Source organism: Neolamprologus brichardi, chromosome 8 (genome assembly GCF_056152115.1).
Source record: "Neolamprologus brichardi isolate AB-2024 chromosome 8, ASM5615211v1, whole genome shotgun sequence".
NCBI classification, from domain to species: domain Eukaryota; kingdom Metazoa; phylum Chordata; class Actinopteri; order Cichliformes; family Cichlidae; genus Neolamprologus; species Neolamprologus brichardi.
Genome location: NC_142111.1, coordinates 27,421,046 through 27,443,968, shown reverse-complemented (window position 1 = coordinate 27,443,968; position 22,923 = coordinate 27,421,046). Strand labels below are relative to the sequence as shown.

The 22,923-nt window shown below is 50.6% G+C and overlaps 2 protein-coding genes across 4 annotated transcripts; one reads left to right on the top strand and one right to left on the bottom strand.

Annotated features, from left to right (window-relative positions):
* The first annotated feature begins 60 nt into the window (after positions 1-60).
* LOC102795770 (prolyl 4-hydroxylase subunit alpha-1-like) lies at positions 61-16,693 on the top strand. 3 transcript variants are annotated; one of them, XM_087845040.1, is made up of 15 exons: positions 61-291; positions 1,054-1,137; positions 1,212-1,308; positions 1,394-1,572; positions 1,664-1,801; positions 1,982-2,236; positions 2,382-2,572; positions 2,645-2,821; positions 3,700-3,770; positions 13,924-14,023; positions 14,099-14,152; positions 14,395-14,460; positions 14,538-14,606; positions 14,708-14,804; positions 15,305-16,693. In XM_087845040.1, exons 2-15 carry the CDS (start codon positions 1,059-1,061, stop codon positions 15,373-15,375), a joined length of 1,644 nt encoding a protein of 547 aa, XP_087701166.1. In that variant the 5' UTR covers positions 61-291; positions 1,054-1,058; the 3' UTR covers positions 15,376-16,693. The 3 variants fall into 3 exon arrangements, with proteins under 3 accessions (XP_087701166.1, XP_087701168.1, XP_087701167.1); XM_087845042.1 differs by having other exon boundaries at positions 61-306; XM_087845041.1 differs by having other exon boundaries at positions 62-306; positions 1,421-1,572.
* Positions 16,694-16,794: 101 nt separating this feature from the next.
* Positions 16,795-22,107, bottom strand: arg1 (arginase 1). Its single transcript, XM_006793297.3, has 8 exons — positions 21,927-22,107; positions 21,777-21,849; positions 20,083-20,257; positions 19,832-19,991; positions 19,667-19,761; positions 19,321-19,425; positions 19,111-19,247; positions 16,795-17,158 (listed from the first exon to the last, which is right to left on the bottom strand). The coding sequence occupies exons 1-8, from the start codon at positions 22,047-22,049 to the stop codon at positions 16,995-16,997; spliced, it is 1,032 nt and encodes a 343-aa protein (XP_006793360.2). The 5' UTR covers positions 22,050-22,107; the 3' UTR covers positions 16,795-16,994.
* Between the last annotated feature and the right edge of the window lie 816 nt (positions 22,108-22,923).

The following is a 22,923-nucleotide window of genomic DNA, read 5'->3' as shown; positions in this document are numbered from 1 at the left end:
AATCAGACGCAGGGCGCCTCCAGTCCAGCAGGGGGCGGGGCGGAGCCGCGGCGCCGTCGTCAGAGGAAGAGGAGGAGGTTTGTGTTGCCAGCCTGGCTGTGAGGATCGCTGAGACGAGGCTGCGCCTGAAGCTGAAGCTGTTCTCGGACACAAACTCGGTGAGAGCAGAAACCCTCCGGTCCTCACCGGAAGCTGACAGAGGCGACGGTTCCGGTTATCCAGAAACTTCTACGGTTCAGACTCTTTACTCTGACCTGAACAGAGACAGTCTGTCAGCGAGACTGCGCACAGGTGAGCCCAGCACAGGTGAGTCACAGTAAAGGGGGCTTCGGTGGGTTTGTGTGGTCGTAAAAGTGACGTGACCGGCCTCACTTCCGGTCACGTACTGTCTCAGAGCTGCTCCAAACACTCAGTTTAGACAGCCTTCTCCACTCTGGACCTGTGTGACGTCACAAAGCTGCACCGCTGCAGGTGTGTCAGGTGTTCAGCGAGCTGAGACTCAGTCAAAGAAGGCTGACTGTGAGTCTGAATCATGCAAAGCTGCTTCCGCCTCGTTCAGGGTCTCACCCTCGCCTTCCAGAGACTTCCTGGTGACCTTTGGCCCCCAGCTGCAGAGCCCTGCAGGTGAACTTTGACCTGTTGAGAGGCGCAGATGGAGCTCTTTAAGCAGAAGCGTCCAGTCACAGGAAGTGGCGTCTGGTTTCTTGGCTGTCTGCTGGTTTGGGACTTCCTGTCACTGGGCCAGAGTGTGTGTGTGTGTGTGTGTGCGTGTGTGTGTGTGTGTGTGTGTGTTTCATGCTCTTCAGCACGAGCTCAGCACTCCTCTTTGTCCTCTCCTGGCTCCGCTTGTGTAACTCACAGGATGACGGCTTCCTCCTCAGCAGCACCGACGCCACGTTTCAGACACGTCGCTGCTTCAACCTGTGACGTGTGGGCGTGTCTTGATGTGTTTGTGTGCTGAGCGCTCTGACTTCAGTATCAGTACCTGTAACGCTTCAACATGGCGTTGGTGTGATGTCAGCACTGACGCCTGGTTTCTGCCCGTGTGTGCAGGTACGATGGCGCTCTGTGGGTGGTGGTTAATCCACTTCCTCGTCTTCACTTCCTGCTCAGCTCACGACTTCTTCACCTCCATCGGTGAGTTTAGCCGCTCTGTATCGTAGCGTGGAGGTCCCGCTGAGCGCGTGTGAGCGGTGGTTTCTTTTTCGCAGGTCACATGACGGACCTGCTGTTCACGGAGAAGGACCTGGTCACCTCGCTGAAGGACTACATCCGAGCGGAGGAGAGCAAACTGGAGCAGATCAAAAAGTGAGTGTCGCCGCTCGCCGTTAAACACTCCGCCTCCTAGGTTTACTTTGCTGTCATGATCTGCGACACACTCTCACCTGTGCAGGTGTGTAAGCATGCCGTGTGTGTTCAGGTGGGCAGACAAACTGGACGTCCTCTCGGCAGCTGCCACTCAGGACCCCGAGGGCTTCCTGGGTCACCCGGTGAACGCCTTCAAGCTGATGAAGAGGCTGAACACGGAGTGGGCGGAGCTGGAGAGCCTGGTGCTCACCGACGTGTCCGATGGTGCGACGCAGAAATCCGATCATTCAGCTGCTGGACGTTAGGACAGAATCGTTTTCATTGTCCTCCTCCTTCTTCTTCTGTGGTGTTTCAGTGTTCATCTCCAACCTCACCATCCAGAGGCAGTACTTCCCCAACGACGACGACCAGACCGGCGCTGCCAAAGCTCTGATGAGACTGCAGGACACCTACCAGCTGGACACCAACGCCATCTCCACCGGCGAGCTCCCAGGTGTGTGAACCACCTGCTCTGCCTCACAGGACAGAGCGGGCGGTCCGAGTTCAGAGAAGACGCTCAGGAGGAGAATAAATGTTTCTGAGCTCTCGTCGTGTCTGAAAGTCAAATTCACCCGTGCAGCTTCAATAACAGGAACATGAGTGTAAATGCTCCTGCTCTCTCTCGCCTCCTCAGGCTCCTCCTCCACCTCCTCCGCCTGGAGCACTCTGACCGTGGACGACTGCTACGACCTCGGGAAGGTGGCGTACTCGGAGGCGGATTACTACCACACCGAGCTGTGGATGGCTCAGGCCCTGAGGCAGCTGGACCAGGGCGAGACGTCCCGCGCCATGGACGCCGTCACCGTCCTCGACTACCTGAGCTACTCCGTGTACCAGCAGGGGGAGCTGGAGAGAGCGCTGGAGTTCACCAGGAGGCTGCTGGACCTGGGTTGGTACCTGCAGACGGCGCTTTAGTTCAGTCAGACACGCTGCTGTCGTTTTAAAGAGTTAGAAAAGGAGCAAAGCTGAGTTTCTTCTCACATCTTCAGACAAATGTGCAGATTTGGTTATCTCGTTGTTTTCCTGCCCGTTAGATCCGACGCACCAGCGAGCCAACGGGAACCTGAAATACTTTGAGTACCAGCTGGCCAAGCAGAAGAAGGTGGAGAAGGTGGAGGAGAAGGAGGAGGACAGCAAGGTGAGGCAGAGGAGGGAGAGCAAAGACGACTACCTGACTGAGAGGAAGAAGTACGAGCAGCTGTGCCGCGGCCAAGGCGTCAAGCTGGTGAGGCGAGCGAAACAAGCGCACCTCTGACAGTCGTTCATCGGCGTCACTTCAACCTCTGCTTCCTGTCAGACTCCCCGCAGGCAGAGCCGCCTCTACTGCCGCTACTATGACAACAACCGGCACCCGCGGTACGTGATTGGCCCGGTGAAGCAGGAGGACGAGTGGGACAGCCCGCACATCGTGCGCTACCACGACATCGTGTCGGAGAAAGACTTGGAGAAGGTGAAAGAGCTGGCCAAGCCCAGGGTGAGTCCGAGCGCCTTTAACTCACGCGCTGCTGCGGAGCGTATCCGGGGTCGGACGCCATTAGTGCTTTACCAACGCGAGGGGCGGGGCTAAATGTCAGTATTCAGAAATATCGCTCCCCGTTAAGTCGCTGTATATTACAGTTTTTATGGAAACATGTTTATGATTACTTCCCTCGTCCAGTAGGCGGAGCTTCAACTGTCAGTTTTTGTGGCTGAATGTCGTCGCGGTTACGCCTGCTTGCTGCTCGGTAACCGCGATCGGTCGTGTTGTTGTTCACGGTTTACAGTGAAGAAGAGCCGCGCGAGCAGAAACTCAGGTCAATGTTTCTGTCGTGTGGATGCACAAAATTTACCTCGGCAACAGTGAATGCTGTTATCTGATTGGCTGTCGTTAAGCCGCGATGAGCTCTGTAGAGAAATGAAATAATTATATTGAGATTAGAAAGAACCCCCGTCCACACCTCAGTGCAGCTTTCAAACATCCATCATCACAAACTGCTTCCTGTTGGCCGGCGGCGCCCGTCAGCGAGCGGCGGCTGTCTGTGACCCAAGTGCTCATTTTTAACTTGTAACCCCGTGACACGGGTGCTGTCAATCATTAATCTATGCCCCGCCCCTACCTCTTGATACACGCCCACAAAATCAGGATCAAACGTCTAAAACTGAAAAAATTAATTTAAAGCCAAAACTGTAGTTTGAGCCTCGTCAGTGAGCGATGAAGAACGGTGACGGGCGGGCGGTGGGTGGAGAGGATCACGAGGTCGTCCGTTGTGCGGCTGTGTGGTGCGGCTCCTCCGTCGGTGTCGGTCGGCGTTAGTCGGTGCTTCGGGCGTCGCTCTGTGTCTGCCTGTAACTGTCGGCCGATTGGCTCCACAGCTCCGTCGAGCCACCATCTCTAACCCCGTCACCGGCGTGCTGGAGACGGCCCACTACCGCATCAGTAAGAGGTAAGAGCTGCCGGGGCAGGAGGCGGCGTCCGCGGGGTGGACCTCACCTCTCTGCCCCCAACACCACCCTGTCCTCCCCCCTCTGTGATGGCGGCCGTCCCGGTGAGAGCAGAAAAGGCAACGAGTCGCTTCAAACAAACGAATAAATAAAATGTTCCTTCCTCCAAAGTGGAATTTAAACGTCACAGAAGGAAGAATCGGGATTATTATTACAGACTTACAGCCTCCAACCGTCACAGCTGACGCTCCCCAACAATCTGAAACATAAAAGACTTCAGTTTTATAAAATCCAGTAAAACAGCTGGTTTTACCTCTGTCCTCCCACCAGGGGGCGCTGCAGCACAGAGAGACAGGCTCGGCTGTAACTGTCATCAGCTCAATCAGTCCCACCTGGGCAGGTGTAAAAGGCCACATCAGAGTAGATACCAGAAGGTCCTGTAACGCTGAAGGAACAGTTAATGCGTCTGCTTTCAGGCTCTGGCTCTGCTCTCGCCGGGATTCGAGCCTCCGCTTGTTTCCTTTGCTCATTCGGGGACAGGAAGTCAAACATTTAAGACTCTCGATGTCGCTTTAACGTTTTCGTGGAGGCAGCAGGAGGATTCGTGTCTCATACCTGTGCTTCTCACTGTTACCTGCACATTGTTATGTAAAATAACAAGCGTCTGCAAACCTTTCAAAATAAAGTTCTGAAGTCAGACAGTATGTTGACCTGTCAGTGCGTCAGCTTCGCAGAAATACTTTCTAAAGTAGTTACTGTAAAACTACGGCAGGTACTGCAGTATTACTGCGTGTTTTGTGTATGACGCTGGTGTAGTTACTTCATAAGTAAAACATCAACTTGAGGTTGAGATTATTTTCAGATTCAATTATGGCAGAATATCGATCCCATAACCTTCTGTTTGTGAGGGGCAGCCAATCAGAGGAAAGTTGTCTGAAGGTGGGAGGAGCTAAAGCAGCTTGTCAAACATCCTGAAGGTTGACCACGTGCACTCCATGTCCTCTTCACCTTGTTGGCGCTCTTTAACTTCACGTGTACCTAATGAAGTGGCCTTATGTGGCGTTTGAAACTCGTGCTGCCTCCCTGACTGCAGCGTGTGGATAGTGACCGTCCTCTCTCTGTCCTCTCTCTGTCTCTCTGTCTCTCTCTGTCCTCTCTCTGTCTCTCTGTCCTCTCTCTGTCCTCTCTGTCTCTCTGTCCTCTCTCTGTCTCTCTCTGTCCTCTCTCTGTCCTCTCTCTGTCTCTCTGTCTCTCTCTGTCCTCTCTCTGTCTCTCTCTGTCCTCTCTGTCCTCTCTCTGTCTCTCTCTGTCCTCTCTCTGTCTCTCTCTGTCCTCTCTCTGTCCTCTCTCTGTCTCTCTCTCTGTCCTCTCTGTCCTCTCTCTGTCTCTCTCTGTCTCTCTGTCCTCTCTCTGTCCTCTCTCTGTCTCTCTCTCTGTCCTCTCTCTGTCTCTCTCTGTCCTCTCTCTGTCTCTCTCTGTCCTCTCTCTGTCCTCTCTGTCCTCTCTCTGTCTCTCTCTGTCTCTCTGTCCTCTCTCTGTCCTCTCTCTGTCTCTCTCTCTGTCCTCTCTCTGTCTCTCTCTGTCCTCTCTCTGTCTCTCTCTGTCCTCTCTGTCTCTCTGTCCTCTCTCTGTCTCTCTGTCTCTCTCTGTCCTCTCTCTGTCTCTCTGTCTCTCTCTGTCCTCTCTCTGTCCTCTCTCTGTCTCTCTGTCTCTCTCTGTCCTCTCTCTGTCTCTCTGTCTCTCTGTCTCTCTCTGTCCTCTCTCTGTCTCTCTGTCTCTCTCTGTCTCTCTCTGTCCTCTCTGTCCTCTCTCTGTCTCTCTCTGTCCTCTCTGTCCTCTCTCTGTCTCTCTCTGTCCTCTGTCTGTCTTCTCTCTGTCCTCTCTTTGTCCTCTCTGTCCTCTCTCTGTCTCTCTCTGTCCTCTCTCTGTCTCTCTCTGTCCTCTGTCTGTCCTCTCTCTGTCTCTCTCTGTCCTCTCTTTGTCCTCTCTGTCCTCTCTCTGTCTCTCTCTGTCCTCTCTCTGTCTCTCTCTGTCCTCTGTCTGTCTTCTCTCTGTCCTCTCTCTGTCTCTCTCTGTCCTCTCTTTGTCCTCTCTGTCCTCTCTCTGTCTCTCTCTGTCCTCTCTCTGTCTCTCTCTGTCCTCTGTCTGTCTTCTCTCTGTCCTGTCTTTTTCCTCTCTGTCTCTCTCTGTCCTCTCTCTGTCTCTCTCTGTCCTCCTTCTGTCTTCTCTCTGTCCTCTCTTTGTCCTATCTGTCCTCTCTCTGTCCTCTCTCTGTCTCTCTCTGTCCTCTCTCTGTCTCTCTCTGTCCTCTCTCTGTCCTCTCTCTGTCCTCTCTCTGTCTCTCTGTCTCTCTCTGTCCTCTCTCTGTCTCTCTGTCTCTCTGTCTCTCTCTGTCCTCTCTCTGTCTCTCTGTCTCTCTCTGTCCTCTCTGTCCTCTCTGTCCTCTCTCTGTCTCTCTCTGTCCTCTCTCTGTCCTCTCTCTGTCCTCTCTCTGTCTCTCTCTCTGTCCTCTCTCTGTCTCTCTCTGTCTCTCTGTCTCTCTCTGTCCTCTCTCTGTCCTCTCTCTGTCTCTCTCTGTCCTCTCTCTGTCCTCTCTCTGTCTCTCTCTCTGTCCTCTCTGTCCTCTCTCTGTCTCTCTCTGTCCTCTCTCTGTCTCTCTCTCTGTCCTCTCTCTGTCTCTCTCTGTCCTCTGTCTGTCTTCTCTCTGTCCTCTCTTTGTCCTCTCTGTCCTCTCTCTGTCTCTCTCTGTCCTCTCTCTGTCTCTCTCTGTCCTCTCTCTGTCTCTCTCTGTCCTCTGTCTGTCTTCTCTCTGTCCTGTCTTTTTCCTCTCTGTCTCTCTCTGTCCTCTCTCTGTCTCTCTTTGTCCTATCTGTCCTCTCTCTTTCCTCTCTCTGTCCTCTCTCTGTCCTCTCTCTGTCCTCTCTCTGTCTCTCTCTGTCCTCTCTCTGTCCTCTCTGTCCTCTCTCTGTCTCTCTCTGTCTCTCTGTCCTCTCTCTGTCCTCTCTCTGTCTCTCTCTCTGTCCTCTCTCTGTCTCTCTCTGTCCTCTCTCTGTCTCTCTCTGTCCTCTCTGTCTCTCTGTCCTCTCTCTGTCTCTCTGTCTCTCTCTGTCCTCTCTCTGTCTCTCTGTCTCTCTCTGTCCTCTCTCTGTCCTCTCTCTGTCTCTCTGTCTCTCTCTGTCCTCTCTCTGTCTCTCTGTCTCTCTGTCTCTCTCTGTCCTCTCTCTGTCTCTCTGTCTCTCTCTGTCTCTCTCTGTCCTCTCTGTCCTCTCTCTGTCTCTCTCTGTCCTCTCTGTCCTCTCTCTGTCTCTCTCTGTCCTCTCTCTGTCCTCTCTCTGTCTCTCTCTCTGTCCTCTCTGTCCTCTCTCTGTCCTCTCTCTGTCTCTCTCTGTCCTCTGTCTGTCTTCTCTCTGTCCTCTCTTTGTCCTCTCTGTCCTCTCTCTGTCTCTCTCTGTCCTCTCTCTGTCTCTCTCTGTCCTCTGTCTGTCCTCTCTCTGTCTCTCTCTGTCCTCTCTTTGTCCTCTCTGTCCTCTCTCTGTCTCTCTCTGTCCTCTCTCTGTCTCTCTCTGTCCTCTCTCTGTCTCTCTCTGTCCTCTCTCTGTCCTCTGTCTGTCCTCTCTCTGTCTCTCTCTGTCCTCTGTCTGTCTCTCTCTGTCCTCTGTCTGTCCTCTCTCTGTCCTCTGTCTGTCCTCTCTCTTTCCTCTGTCTTCTCTCTGTCCTCTCTTTGTCCTCTCTGTCTCTCTCTGTCTTCTCTCTGTCCTCTCTCTGTCCTCTCTCTGTCCTCTGTCTGTCTCTCTCTGTCTCTCTCTGTCCTCTCTTTGTCCTCTCTGTCCTCTCTGTCCTCTCTCTGTCTCTCTCTGTCTCTCTCTGTCCTCTCTTTCCTCTCTGTCCTCTCTCTGTCCTCTCTCTGTCCTCTGTCTGTCTTCTCTCTGTCCTCTCTTTGTCCTCTCTGTCTCTCTCTGTCTTCTCTCTGTCCTCTCTTTGTCCTCTCTCTGTCCTCTCTCTGTCCTCTGTCTGTCTCTCTCTGTCTCTCTCTGTCTCTCTCTGTCCTCTCTTTGTCCTCTCTGTCCTCTCTCTGTCTCTCTCTGTCCTCTCTCTGTCCTCTCTCTGTCTCTCTCTGTCCTCTCTCTGTCCTCTGTCTGTCCTCTCTCTGTCTCTCTCTGTCCTCTGTCTGTCTTCTCTCTGTCCTGTCTTTTTCCTCTCTGTCTCTCTCTGTCCTCTCTCTGTCTCTCTTTGTCCTATCTGTCCTCTCTCTTTCCTCTCTCTGTCTCTCTCTGTCCTCTCTCTGTCCTCTCTCTGTCCTCTCTCTGTCTCTCTTTGTCCTCTCTCTGTCCTCTCTCTGTCCTCTCTCTGTCCTCTGTCTGTCTTCTCTCTGTCCTCTCTTTGTCCTCTCTGTCTCTCTCTGTCCTCTCTCTGTCCTCTATCTGTCCTCTCTCTGTCTCTCTCTGTCTCTCTCTGTCCTCTCTTTGTCCTCTCTGTCCTCTCTCTGTCTCTCTCTGTCCTCTCTTTCCTCTCTGTCCTCTCTCTGTCTTCTCTCTGTCCTCTGTCTGTCTTCTCTCTGTCCTCTCTTTGTCCTCTCTGTCTCTCTCTGTCTTCTCTCTGTCCTCTCTTTGTCCTCTCTCTGTCCTCTCTCTGTCCTCTGTCTGTCTCTCTCTGTCTCTCTCTGTCCTCTCTTTGTCCTCTCTGTCCTCTCTCTGTCTCTCTCTGTCCTCTCTCTGTCCTCTCTCTGTCTCTCTCTGTCCTCTCTCTGTCCTCTGTCTGTCCTCTGTCTGTCCTCTCTCTGTCTCTCTCTGTCCTCTGTCTGTCCTCTGTCTGTCCTCTGTCTGTCCTCTGTCTGTCCTCTCTCTGTCCTCTGTCTGTCCTCTCTCTTTCCTCTGTCTTCTCTCTGTCCTTTCTGTCTCTCTCTGTCTCTCTCTGTCCTCTCTCTGTCCTCTCTTTGTCCTCTCTCTGTCTCTCTCTGTCCTCTGTCTGTCTCTCTCTGTCTCTCTCTGTCTCTCTCTGTCCTCTCTTTCCTCTCTGTCCTCTCTCTGTCCTCTCTCTGTCCTCTGTCTGTCTTCTCTCTGTCCTCTCTTTGTCCTCTCTGTCTCTCTCTGTCTTCTCTCTGTCCTCTCTTTGTCCTCTCTCTGTCCTCTCTCTGTCCTCTGTCTGTCTCTCTCTGTCTCTCTCTGTCCTCTCTTTGTCCTCTCTGTCCTCTCTCTGTCTCTCTCTGTCCTCTCTCTGTCCTCTCTCTGTCTCTCTCTGTCCTCTCTCTGTCCTCTGTCTGTCCTCTCTCTGTCTCTCTCTGTCTTCTGTCTGTCTCTCTCTGTCCTCTGTCTGTCCTCTCTCTTTCCTCTGTCTTCTCTCTGTCCTTTCTGTCTCTCTCTGTCTCTCTCTGTCCTCTCTCTGTCTCTCTCTGTCCTCTCTCTGTCTCTCTCTGTCCTCTCTTTGTCCTCTCTGTCCTCTCTCTGTCTCTCTCTGTCCTCTCTCTGTCTTCTCTCTGTCCTCTCTTTGTCCTCTCTGTCTCTCTCTGTCCTCTCTTTGTCCTCTCTCTGTCCTCTCTCTGTCCTCTGTCTGTCTCTCTCTGTCTCTCTCTGTCCTCTCTTTGTCCTCTCTGTCCTCTCTTTGTCCTCTCTGTCCTCTCTCTGTCTCTCTCTGTCTCTCTCTGTCCTCTCTTTCCTCTCTGTCCTCTCTCTGTCCTCTCTCTGTCCTCTGTCTGTCTTCTCTCTGTCCTCTCTCTGTCCTCTCTTTGTCCTCTCTGTCTCTCTCTGTCTTCTCTCTGTCCTCTCTCTGTCCTCTCTCTGTCCTCTGTCTGTCTCTCTCTGTCTCTCTCTGTCTCTCTCTGTCCTCTCTTTGTCCTCTCTGTCCTCTCTGTCCTCTCTCTGTCTCTCTCTGTCTCTCTCTGTCCTCTCTTTCCTCTCTGTCCTCTCTCTGTCCTCTCTCTGTCCTCTGTCTGTCTTCTCTCTGTCCTCTCTTTGTCCTCTCTGTCTCTCTCTGTCTTCTCTCTGTCCTCTCTTTGTCCTCTCTCTGTCCTCTCTCTGTCCTCTGTCTGTCTCTCTCTGTCTCTCTCTGTCTCTCTCTGTCCTCTCTTTGTCCTCTCTGTCCTCTCTCTGTCTCTCTCTGTCCTCTCTCTGTCCTCTCTCTGTCTCTCTCTGTCCTCTCTCTGTCCTCTGTCTGTCCTCTCTCTGTCTCTCTCTGTCCTCTGTCTGTCCTCTCTCTGTCCTCTGTCTGTCCTCTCTCTGTCCTCTGTCTGTCCTCTCTCTTTCCTCTGTCTTCTCTCTGTCCTTTCTGTCTCTGTCTGTCTCTCTCTGTCCTCTCTCTGTCTCTCTCTGTCCTCTCTCTGTCTCTCTCTGTCCTCTCTCTGTCTCTCTCTGTCTCTCTCTGTCCTCAGTCTGTCCTCTCTCTTTCCTCTGTCTTCTCTCTGTCCTTTCTGTCTCTCTCTGTCTCTCTCTGTCCTCTGTCTGTCTCTCTCTGTCCTCTGTCTGTCCTCTCTCTGTCCTCTGTCTGTCCTCTCTCTTTCCTCTGTCTTCTCTCTGTCCTTTCTGTCTCTCTCTGTCTCTCTCTGTCCTCTCTTTCCTCTCTTTCCTCTCTGTCCTCTCTCTGTCCTCTCTCTGTCCTCTGTCTGTCTTCTCTCTGTCCTCTCTTTGTCCTCTCTGTCTCTCTCTGTCTTCTCTCTGTCCTCTCTTTGTCCTCTCTCTGTCCTCTCTCTGTCCTCTGTCTGTCTCTCTCTGTCTCTCTCTGTCCTCTCTTTGTCCTCTCTGTCCTCTCTCTGTCTCTCTCTGTCCTCTCTCTGTCCTCTCTCTGTCTCTCTCTGTCCTCTCTCTGTCCTCTGTCTGTCCTCTCTCTGTCTCTCTCTGTCCTCTGTCTGTCCTCTGTCTGTCCTCTGTCTGTCCTCTCTCTGTCCTCTGTCTGTCCTCTCTCTTTCCTCTGTCTTCTCTCTGTCCTTTCTGTCTCTGTCTGTCTCTCTCTGTCCTCTCTTTGTCCTCTCTGTCCTCTCTCTGTCTCTCTCTGTCCTCTCTCTGTCCTCTCTCTGTCTCTCTCTGTCCTCTCTCTGTCCTCTGTCTGTCCTCTCTCTGTCTCTCTCTGTCTTCTGTCTGTCTCTCTCTGTCCTCTGTCTGTCCTCTCTCTTTCCTCTGTCTTCTCTCTGTCCTTTCTGTCTCTCTCTGTCTCTCTCTGTCCTCTCTCTGTCTCTCTCTGTCCTCTCTCTGTCTCTCTCTGTCCTCTCTTTGTCCTCTCTGTCCTCTCTCTGTCTCTCTCTGTCCTCTCTCTGTCTTCTCTCTGTCCTCTCTTTGTCCTCTCTGTCTCTCTCTGTCCTCTCTTTGTCCTCTCTCTGTCCTCTCTCTGTCCTCTGTCTGTCTCTCTCTGTCTCTCTCTGTCCTCTCTTTGTCCTCTCTGTCCTCTCTTTGTCCTCTCTGTCCTCTCTCTGTCTCTCTCTGTCTCTCTCTGTCCTCTCTTTCCTCTCTGTCCTCTCTCTGTCCTCTCTCTGTCCTCTGTCTGTCTTCTCTCTGTCCTCTCTCTGTCCTCTCTTTGTCCTCTCTGTCTCTCTCTGTCTTCTCTCTGTCCTCTCTCTGTCCTCTCTCTGTCCTCTGTCTGTCTCTCTCTGTCTCTCTCTGTCTCTCTCTGTCCTCTCTTTGTCCTCTCTGTCCTCTCTGTCCTCTCTCTGTCTCTCTCTGTCTCTCTCTGTCCTCTCTTTCCTCTCTGTCCTCTCTCTGTCCTCTCTCTGTCCTCTGTCTGTCTTCTCTCTGTCCTCTCTTTGTCCTCTCTGTCTCTCTCTGTCTTCTCTCTGTCCTCTCTTTGTCCTCTCTCTGTCCTCTCTCTGTCCTCTGTCTGTCTCTCTCTGTCTCTCTCTGTCTCTCTCTGTCCTCTCTTTGTCCTCTCTGTCCTCTCTCTGTCTCTCTCTGTCCTCTCTCTGTCCTCTCTCTGTCTCTCTCTGTCCTCTCTCTGTCCTCTGTCTGTCCTCTCTCTGTCTCTCTCTGTCCTCTGTCTGTCCTCTCTCTGTCCTCTGTCTGTCCTCTCTCTGTCCTCTGTCTGTCCTCTCTCTTTCCTCTGTCTTCTCTCTGTCCTTTCTGTCTCTGTCTGTCTCTCTCTGTCCTCTCTCTGTCTCTCTCTGTCCTCTCTCTGTCTCTCTCTGTCCTCTCTCTGTCTCTCTCTGTCTCTCTCTGTCCTCAGTCTGTCCTCTCTCTTTCCTCTGTCTTCTCTCTGTCCTTTCTGTCTCTCTCTGTCTCTCTCTGTCCTCTGTCTGTCTCTCTCTGTCCTCTGTCTGTCCTCTCTCTGTCCTCTGTCTGTCCTCTCTCTTTCCTCTGTCTTCTCTCTGTCCTTTCTGTCTCTCTCTGTCTCTCTCTGTCCTCTCTTTCCTCTCTTTCCTCTCTGTCCTCTCTCTGTCCTCTCTCTGTCCTCTGTCTGTCTTCTCTCTGTCCTCTCTTTGTCCTCTCTGTCTCTCTCTGTCTTCTCTCTGTCCTCTCTTTGTCCTCTCTCTGTCCTCTCTCTGTCCTCTGTCTGTCTCTCTCTGTCTCTCTCTGTCCTCTCTTTGTCCTCTCTGTCCTCTCTCTGTCTCTCTCTGTCCTCTCTCTGTCCTCTCTCTGTCTCTCTCTGTCCTCTCTCTGTCCTCTGTCTGTCCTCTCTCTGTCTCTCTCTGTCCTCTGTCTGTCCTCTGTCTGTCCTCTGTCTGTCCTCTCTCTGTCCTCTGTCTGTCCTCTCTCTTTCCTCTGTCTTCTCTCTGTCCTTTCTGTCTCTGTCTGTCTCTCTCTGTCCTCTCTCTGTCTCTCTCTGTCCTCTCTCTGTCTCTCTCTGTCCTCTCTCTGTCTCTCTCTGTCTCTCTCTGTCCTCTCTTTGTCCTCTCTCTGTCCTCTCTCTGTCTCTCTCTGTCTTCTCTCTGTCCTCTCTTTGTCCTCTCTGTCTCTCTCTGTCTTCTCTCTGTCCTCTCTTTGTCCTCTCTCTGTCCTCTCTCTGTCCTCTGTCTGTCCTCTGTCTGTCCTCTCTCTGTCCTCTGTCTGTCCTCTCTCTGTCCTTTCTCTGTCTCTCTCTGCCCTCTCTCTGTCCTCTGTCTGTCCTCTCTCTTTCCTCTGTCTTCTCTCTGTCCTTTCTGTCTCTCTCTGTCTCTCTCTGTCCTCTCTCTGTCTCTCTCTGTCCTCTGTCTGTCTTCTCTCTGTCCTCTCTCTGTCCTCTGTCTGTCCTCTCTCTGTCTCTCTCTGCCCTCTCTTTCTCTCTCTGCCCTCTCTTCCTCTCTCTGCCCTCTCTGTCTCTCTCTGTCCTCTGTCTGTCCTCTCTGTCCTCTCTCTGTCTCTCTCTGTCCTCTGTCTGTCCTCTCTCTGTCTCTCTCTGTCCTCTGTCTGTCCTCTCTCTGTCTCTCTCTGCCCTCTCTTTCTCTCTCTGCCCTCTCTGTCTCTCTCTGTCCTCTGTCTGTCCTCTGTCTGTCCTCTCTCTGTCTCTCTCTGTCTGTCCTCTGTCTGTCCTCTCTCTGTCTCTCTCTGTCCTCTGTCTGTCCTCTGTCTGTCCTCTCTCTGTCTCTCTCTGTCCTCTCTGTCCTCTGTCTGTCCTCTCTCTGTCTCTCTCTGTCCTCTCTCTGTCCTCTCTGTCCTCTGTCTGTCCTCTCTGTCCTCTTTCTGTCTCTCTGATTAACCTATAATTGGGAGTAGCTCAGACGTGCCACGGTGCATGTCCCTCACACAGGCAAACTGACCACGGCCCATTACCGAGTCTCCAAGAGGTAAGAGCTGGACGCCACTCGCTTCAGGGCCAGGCGGAGCACAGGCTGTTTGTAACGATGGACGCCGCACGTGCAGCGCTACGGACGGCTTTGTCACAAGCGACCAATCACAAGCCGACTTGTAAAGCCGCGTTTGAACTCCTGGATCCATCAGTGAGCGTGCGAGTTTCAGCTTCAGCTTTTATTGAAGTCATGATATAAATGTTTTTGGGGCGTCCATCTTTATTTACAGCCTGTGGTCACCACCGTCTCGGGGGCGGAGTCTCCTCCTTCATGCTTTTCTAACGTTCAGCTGGCTGTAACGACACAAACGTCAGCGGTGAAGCTCTGTAAATGTCATTTTTTTTCATAGAGGAGCTGCTTTAGAAACTGTCTGTCGTTTCCCCGCCCTCCTCGTTTCCGTCTCCTCGCTGTGCGCCAGTTTGTGCCGTTTTCGTGACCTCGGCGGTGACTCTGTGTCTTCTCTGTCCTCTCAGCGCCTGGCTCGGAGCGTACGAGCATCCCGTGGTGGACAAGATCAACCAGCTGATCGAGGACGTCACGGGGCTGAACGTGAAGACGGCCGAGGACCTGCAGGTAACGCCTCACCTGAGTCCAAACGCCGCTAACCGTCTGGCGCCTCTGATGTTTTAAGCGCTGTGTTTGATGCAGGTGGCTAACTACGGCCTGGGGGGACAGTACGAGCCGCACTTCGACTTCGGACGGGTAAATAAAACCAGATACATGAGAATCTGTTTCTGTCGCATTTATTTCTACTGAAAGATGGAAAACGATCAATTAATAACAGATATGATCCATGTTGGACACATTTCATTAAAATCAACTAAAGAAATAGATCCAATCTGTGTATTTGTATTGTAGATTTATTTATTTTAACTTTTAACAAAGTTCAGTTTTTTAAAATGAGTGAATGAATTTCTCTGACCGCCGTGTACTTCCTGTTTCAGAAAGACGAGCCGGACGCGTTCGAGGAGCTGGGCACGGGGAACCGGATCGCCACGTGGCTGCTTTACGTCAGTGCTGCTGTTTGTGTGTGTGTGTGTGCGTGTGTGTGTTGCTGCCGCTCACGCTCTCCTCCTTCCCGCTGCAGATGACCGACGTGCAGGCAGGGGGCGCCACCGTCTTCACTGACATCGGAGCTGCTGTGAAACCCAAAAAGGTTCAACTACTCACTTTCTTCATCATCATCATCATCACAGAAACAGACAAGGTAATCTGATGCGCTGTCATGTGACACGTCATGTGACCGTGTTTCTCCAGGGGACGGCGGTGTTCTGGTACAACCTGTATCCAAGCGGAGAAGGAGACTATCGGACCCGACACGCCGCCTGCCCCGTGCTGCTGGGAAACAAGTGGGGTGAGGTCATCGCGCCATATTCACACACGTGCACAGTAAAAAATAAATACACACAAAATCATCATAAAGTAAAAATACTTTCAGATTTTCACGCCTGGTGATGATTGACAAAAAAAAATTTCTTTTAAAAATGATTTTCTAAAAATAAGTAAAATAAAAGAAGAAATCGCCAATTTTGAATAAATCCAAACTTCCTGTCAGTTATATAAAACTATTTTGGGTCATTTAAAAACTTTGTTATTATGTTCGAGTTGATTTATTTTAAATGTTTGTGTTTATTGATGAATATTTGATGTTTTCTGGGTGTGTTTGCAGCAGTTCACGTTACTGCTGGAGGGATTTTTGGTGTTTGATGGTTTCAGATGAAACAAACTTGACTGAGCTTCATGAAAAGCTTCAGATTTGATGAGAAACAGAAACGAGTAAAGACGGAGAAACCTTCACGCTGCTCAGACTCGTGCCGTTTGTCGAGGCTCTGATGAAACTCTTTCTTCCTGCAGTATCGAACAAATGGATCCACGAGCGAGGGCAGGAGTTCAGGCGGCGCTGCAGCCTCAACGAGACCGACTGACGACCGACCTTCCTCCTCCATCTCAGCCGTCTTCCTCCTCTGCTTCCTGCCTGCAGGCGCAGAGTGTGACTGCACATGTGATCCAACACGCTTATTTTTCTCTACAGCGTGTGTGTGTGTGCGTGTGTGTGTGTGTGTGTGTGTGTTTGACTCGTTTCTCCTTTAACGAGAATCACGCTGACGTTCAGACGTCCGTACCTGTCCAGGTGTTCAGCCTGAGAGCTAAAGCTTCTCGAGAACAAAGAACGCTGCACAAGAGGTTCGTTTAAAGACGAATAAAGTTTTTGGGTTTTTTTTGGATCCAGAATGTTTGAAATCTCGTGAGCTTTGACTTAAAAGCAGAAAATCTGATTGATTTAATTCTGTTCCATCGACGGTTCTGCCGATTAAACCAGCGAGTGGAACGAAGGAGCGCTAAATGTGACAAATTTTGAATGGAGTTTGGCCCGAGGTCGCTAACACGAGCTCTGAACTCTAAACCGACGCCCGTCCGTTTCAGCGTTCTTTGTTCTTCCGATGAGCCAGACACTACAGACCGAGAAACGCTCCGTCACCCGTGTCACTCCCTGACCTTCATGACTGTTACAAAGACGGCGAGGAATCAGATTACTCTCGTCATCACGGGAACCAACCAGAAGCAAGAACCGATCGAATCTGAACCGACGATCGATCGTGAGGTTCTGTGAGACAATCATAGCTGAAACTGAGCTGCGTATTTATTGATTTCTGACAGGATTCGTGTGAATGCCTCTTCACTGTTTTTCATCTGCGTTTTAAAAATTCCTCTTTTAAAAGTTTTAAATGTTTGCACGTTTTTTTTCTGTTTCCTGTTTCTTTTTGAAGTCTGAAACGTGTCGCGAGCTCCTGATCTGATTCATGTTACCTCAGCCGTGACAAAGTGGGTTTTATTTTGGAAACTTCCACGCTTCAGCTGCCATGCTTTTATTCTGAAAAGCAGAACACCTGAGGCTCTTTGATCTACAAATTCAGTCCAAGTGGATTTTTCTGCGCTGTCCACCCGTCGTCATGGTTACACCCCCGTTTCCACCAATAGCGTGAGCGTTCGAGGTGGTTTAAGGTCGTTCAGATGCTGCAGGTCAAACTCCAGATAAGCAAAGCACGCCGCCTCCTCTTTAACCCTGTTAGCTTATATCTGAGCACAGTTACTAATTTCTGCTCCACGCCGTTTCCGTGACAACCCTCACTCCTGTTTGTGTGTGTCTGTTGTGTGTTGGATGATGTCCTGTGCAGTGACCTGATGTAAGACACGTTTCTTATCAGAATAAAATGCTGCTGCAACCCAGGAGAAGTAAGAAAATGGCGTCTGTCGTTATTCTCTGGCGGCAGCATTGCCTCAGCAGCGTGCTGCTGCGTTTTAAAGATGGCGACCATTTATCGTGTTTAAAAAAAGAAACAAACACTCTTCAAACGTATAAATTTAATAATCAAAAACAAAACGATCGATCAGCTGATCAGCGATGGACTACCCCACCCACAGGAAGACAACATCTTTGGTTCAAGGCAGAAAACAGCAGGAATTGTGGGCTTGTAGTTTTGCAGGGAGAACTCCGATTGGCCCTTTGGGCTGGTGTCGTGCGGCACGGTCAGAGAGGCCTGCGTTAAGGCTCGGGGAGGCGGTAATCTGGCAGGTGATTTCCCTCGCGTACGCGTCCGAAGCAGCCGAGCAGCAGATCGATGGCGGTGCTGACGGTGGAGCGGACGTCCTCCTCAGTCTGGCCCCTCAGAGGGTTCACCTCCACCAGGTCCACCGCCGACAGCAGACCTGCAGAGAGACAAAGAGCGCATTTGTGGTAACTTCCTGGTTATGTGAGGGCGAGTGTGGCACGTGGGGGTAATGAGCTGGTCTTCATATTGTGGATTTTGGAGTTAATTCAGTTTGAAAATGAGGCAGCGTCACGGACAGGAAGCTTCAGCATCATGTGACCACACAGTTCCTCTGATCATTTTATAGGCGCATAAAGACTTTAACGTGAGTGAGGAAGTTCTTCGGCTGGTCGGGTGCTGCAGTCACTCCCCAAAGGCTGCGTCTGTAGACCATCCAGGTCTTTATGTCTTTAAGACATTCCTGCAGTTTAACTAATTGGTGTGTGTTATCTGGCTTCATGGACAGATAGAGCTGGGTGTCATCTGCATAGCAGTGTAAATGTATGCTATGTCTTCTAATGATGCTGCCTAGGGGAAGCATGTATAATGTAAACAGAATTGGTCCTAGCACTGAACCCTGTGGAACTCCATAATTAACCTCAGTGTGTGAAGAGGACTCTCCATTTACATGCACAAACTGGAGTCTATTAGATAGATATGATACAAACCACTGCAGCACAGTACCTGTAATACCTACAGCATGTTCTAATCGCTCTAATAGGATATTATGGTCAACAGTATCGAATGCTGCACTAAGGTCTAGCAGGACAAGCACAGAGATGAGTCCACTGTCAGAGGCCATAAGAAGATCATTTGTAACCTTCACTAAAGCTGTTTCTGTCCTCTCTCTGTCTCTCTGAACCTGGGGTTCTTATTTTCTTCAACCAGTGACAAATAGTCACAGCTGGGGTGGACAATGTTAAGCATCAGGCTTTCAAATGAATTAAAAGTCTGTCTTGGTCTTTCATTAATTAATAGACTGGTGTGAAAAATTGCTGCCACACCGCCCCCTCGGCCTGTGCTTCGAGGTTTCTGGTAGTTAGAATGACTCGGGGGTGTTGATTCATTTAAACTAACATAATCATCCTGCTGCAACCAGGTTTCTGTAAGGCAGAGTAAATCGATTTGTTGATCAATTATTAAGTCATGTACTAACAGAGACTTGGAGGAGAGAGACCTAATATTTAATAATCCACATTTCACTGTTTTACTCTTTGGTTCAGATGTGGATACTGTATTGTTCTTTCTTTGTAAATGTTTAAGTTGTTTGTTGCTGGTTTTTAGTTTGTTTTTTGTCTGTTTAGGAGCTGACACAGTCTCTGTGGAGATGGGTTTTTGGGGGGGGTAGCAGGAGGAGAGAAGCGACACAGCTATGTTAGCATAAACAGTGAAGCTGGAGGATGAACGCTAACTTTTTCCACTCGATAAAAGTTAACGTGAAGGTTCCTGATGGTTAGAGACAAATACAATCGCATGGCAGGATGCTGTAAACGGACCAAACTTCAGTCAGGAGAACAACTGAGATAATCCATCCACAATACGAGGTTAGTCATTAATATACTGCTGCTGGAGTTACATCGTAAGGGTTTAAACACTGAGCTGTAAAATGTGCTGCTGAAAGGCGGTAATAACAACCAGAGAGGCTGACAGTGATAACTGACTTTTTAGGGGTTTGTTCAGATTAAATAGAACAAGATACAAACTGTTAAAACATGTGAAACACACAACAGCCTTAATAAACACAGAGTTTGGACCCAGAAGCACGGTTCACACGTCATCACTGAACACCAGGATAGTGTTGCCAACTTTTTAACTGTCAAATAAGAGACACTAAAACGGGACAGTGTCAGCCCTAATCCCCAAAGACAGAGTGAGTGAATACTGTGAATATACACCGATTGGCTAAACCAGTGTGCGTTGGAACAGGAACAGGAAGTGATACCGCAGCGAGAGCCAACACCAAGCGACAGCTGTTGTGTTTACTGTAAGCAGCTAATGTGGCTGCTTACAGTAAACACGTTTCTACTGTGAAGAGCAGGGTTTGTTTTCCCCTGAGTTTCTGACTCGTACCTGTCTGACACAGGTGCTCTGTAATGTAGACGCCCTCTCTGTAGGTGAGTCCTCCAACTACAGGCGTCCCGGTTGCTGGGGCAACAGAGGGGTCGATGGCATCGATGTCATAGCTGAGGTGAATCGGTTTCTTCCCTCTGTTCAAGGACACAAAGCATCTTTAACATTCGCTCAGACTATCACACCTTGATGGCTTCATGCAGGCATCACCTGGCGGACAGGTAATCACACGTTTCCTCCATGACACGGGCCACGCCGAGCTGATCCACCTCACTCATGGAGAAGGTCTTCACCCCCAGCATCTTCAGGATGTAGCTGAGGAGGAGAAAACCTCAGGATTAGAGCCTGCTGGTGGGTACACTCAGGTACACGCAGGTAAAACACTTCTGGTGACCCTCAGACCAGAGCGAGGTCGCTGACCTTTCAGAGCTTTTTGCTTCTTTGAATTTTTATTGAGATTTCATTTCAATCATCTCCAAAATGCTTCGGGACGAGCTGATTGGTCAGAGGGGCGTCAGAAATAGGTGAGTCTCTGCATGGACTCAGGTGCACTCACTGCTCTGCTGGATCCACGTCTCTCAGCCCGATGAAGACCACGTCGGCGGCGGACACACACGGCTTCAGCCAGGAGAAGTTCGGTAAGACGGGAACCTGGTGAGGAAGGGGAGGGGTTAGTGATTCTGTGTGACGGCGTGATGCTGATCTCTGTCGCTGAGATCACCTTTGAGCGCAGCTCGTGGAGCAGGTAGGACACCGGCTGCCCGTGGATGCTCCCCGTGCACGTGGTCAGTGGCGTGTTGATGTCGGCGTGAGCATCCACCCACACGATGCTCAGCTCCCCAACCGCCGCAGAGTGCCCGTGGATGGAACCGATCGCCAGGCTGAGGATGGAAAACACAAACAGGAAGTGAGTCGATGGAGAGCCGACACCTGGAACCTACGTCCTGACTTCCTGTTCCTGTGTGGACTGACCTGTGGTCTCCGCCCAGCACCACCGCCGTGTGCCCGTCCTCCTTCACCGCTCGCACCGCCTGTGACAGCTTCTGGTTGGCGGCACCCACCGCCCTCACGCTCTTCAGCAAGCCCAGGGGCTCGTCGCGGGACATGTCCTCGAACGTCAGGTTCCCATAATCCTTCACTGCACAGCCTGCACACACACACGATCATTGCAGGTTTCCTCGTACCGACTGTCCAACATTACCAGCTGAGGCGCTTCCCAGCACGCTCTCTGTGTGAACATTAACAGCGAGACGTTCAGGGAAGAACATGGCAGTGTAATGAGGCGTTCACTGACCCACGTGGACCTGTAAACACTAACTGTTTGCTGTTCGTGGATAAAGGTCAGCGCTTTTCCAGTAATGAAACTGAGCGTGTGCACAGTGACCTCCTCTGAGGACGTTACACTCCCTGAACTCACTGCATCAGTGAACCTGTTACCTGCGTGCTCGCAATCAGCTGAAGGAAAAATCACCAAACTCTGATTTTTACGGAGCTTTTTAAACGGGGCGTTACGTGACTCAGACTTTAAACACTTTGTCTGAATTTGAAGGTCAGCTTTTCTGGATTCAAACTGTGCTGAAGGTTGATGTTTTACCGACGTCACAGATTCATTCAGAGGAATTGTTGAAAGTGGAAACGCCGGCGTGCTCCGCCTCCAGTTTGTTTCGATTCGATGGTTTCTGAATATTAAAAATCAGACACTGTCGCTGTTACTGAGCTGCACAGCTGTTTGAATCTAACTGTAAACTTTGTAGTTGATTAAACCCATCATAAAGACATATTTTCTACTTTTATTCTATTTTATTTTGACTATCTGAGCTTCTTTATTTTATTTTTATCGTCTCTGTTTGTTCGGGATCTTGTGTCATTTTGATTTTTTGAGCTGTTGTACTTTATTTATGGACCGTGTTTAATTTGTTGGCCACAGGAGGATGATCTGATCCTCTGTGTAGGAGGAAATCAGTGACTGCTCTCAATAATCAGCAGAAACATTTTAAAGCTTCATTTTGTCTCTTTGATGGACGGGGTTAAAATACCCTGGTGCAGACCGCGCTCATGTATTAATCAAACGTTTGTACCCAGAAGAGTCTTCTGGATCTCCTCATCACTGATTACTCGGCTCTGGATGAACATTAACTGACAAACGGAGAAACTCAGGAAGTTTCTGAACGACCAACACGGATAACTAACTGGGCCGGCTGCGCTCCACTTAACATCAGCCTTTCTTATCCCGGGAAAAAGCCCTGACAGCAGAAACATCTGTCCAGATGCTGCAGAGGCAAACTGCCACTCTGGTGATGATTTTTAACAGCTGCAGGAGGAGCTTCCTGATGTGTGAACAGGTGAGAACACCTGTGGAGTCCATCTCAGCTGCCTCAGGCTGAGAGGCGGGGCACAGAGACACAGCTGTGAGTGGGAGCTGATCTGTCCCCACTCACAGCATGTCTGTGGACGTGCTCCACGGCCCTTGTTGCTGTGAGGCACCGTGGTAACCACGGTGATGCTCACAGGGGGCTCATCATTCAAATGTTAACTTCCGGTCAGTTTTACCTGCTGTCATTACATTTGCTGCTGCATGAAGGTGATTCTGTATGAAAGCACAAAAATAAACGTCATCAGCTGTTGGAGTCTCCCGGTGACGTCACCGGACCCGCTGCCGTGCTCACCCAGCTCCTGCAGCCGCCTCTGCAGGCCCGCGGCTCGGATCCGCTCCGGTCCGTCCTCCACGCCTCCTCGGGACTGCAGCGGACAGAGAAGAAGAAGCTGGAGGATTACACGCGCACAAGTGCACGCGGAGCCTGTCCTCGCGCTCTCACCTGTCCCTTGGAGAAAGGAGCTCCGACGATCCCCGCGGAGCGCGCAGGAGGATGCTGGTGATGAAGGCTCCGCTGCACCGTCACGGCCACCTGGACCTGCCGCAGCGTCCTCGCGCTCCTCATGCTGATACACGCGCGCGCACACCGTCTCTGAGCCACTGACCGGCGCGAGTCTCCTAAAGACTCCACGTGACGTCAGGGGGAGGCACCGCGTGGAGCCGTGACGTCATGAAGCTTGTTTAAACACTTTGAAGTGATGAAGGTCAGACAGTGGGCTGGTGTACGGAGGCTCATTCATGCCAACAACAAAAAAACACAGACGCTGAAGTTTATGATTTTTATTTTATTTAGAAATTTTAGTTTCCAGTTTTATTGTTTTTGTTTTGAAAAGGTTTTGTTCATTTTAGTTTCAGTTATTGAGTGCGGTGGGTGATATTAGTGATGTGTGGCAGCGATATTAAGTTTACAGTTACCCAAAATATGTTTCAGCCCAGTTTCAGGTTTATAATAAAGCCATAAATCCAGACAGCACGCTCCGTCCCTCGAGCGTTTCAGAGGAATGTCAGTAAATTGTGCTTCATCCAGCATGGTGCAGCGACGTATCACTGAAATATATGTGCTGTGTGGCTGAAGGTAGCACCAACGTAGTGGAACCGTGTTTGCTCATTGGTAAGAAGTCGTTTTTACGCAGCGTATCTTTGACTTTCCAACTCTGCACGACCTGCTCAGAGAGGGATGTGCTGGCGTTAATGTAGTTTGCTTGGGACAACGTCGCCAACCTCCGCTTCACTGAAGCTTTCTCTCTTTGTGCGACTCTACCTGGGTAGCATATTCGCTGCGTCTATGAGGAAGGTTACAGGTAGTCAGAATCTTATTGATGAGTAACCACATGTCTCTGCTACATAGTGCCTCGCACTACAGCAGATACACATCAGCAATATCAGTGAGCTGTATGGGTCACAATGCCAATCTAATCAGTGGTAATAAGTTTAAAACA

Bases quoted from the DNA above. Each gene is read 5' to 3' on its own strand.
- LOC102795770 (XM_087845040.1), top strand. From the start codon at position 1,059: ATGGCGCTCTGTGGGTGGTGGTTAATCCACTTCCTCGTCTTCACTTCC. The intron at 3,771-13,923 runs GTAAGAGCTGCC...CTGTCCTCTCAG, and splicing joins CACTACCGCATCAGTAAGAG to CGCCTGGCTCGGAGCGTACG. The intron at 14,461-14,537 runs GTCAGTGCTGCT...TTCCCGCTGCAG, and splicing joins TCGCCACGTGGCTGCTTTAC to ATGACCGACGTGCAGGCAGG.
- arg1 (XM_006793297.3), bottom strand. From the start codon at position 22,049: ATGAGGAGCGCGAGGACGCTGCGGCAGGTCCAGGTGGCCGTGACGGTG. The intron at 21,850-21,926 runs GTGAGAGCGCGA...TGTCCGCTGCAG, and splicing joins CTCCTTTCTCCAAGGGACAG to TCCCGAGGAGGCGTGGAGGA. The intron at 19,426-19,666 runs GTGAGTGCACCT...TCTCCTCCTCAG, and splicing joins GACGTGGATCCAGCAGAGCA to CTACATCCTGAAGATGCTGG.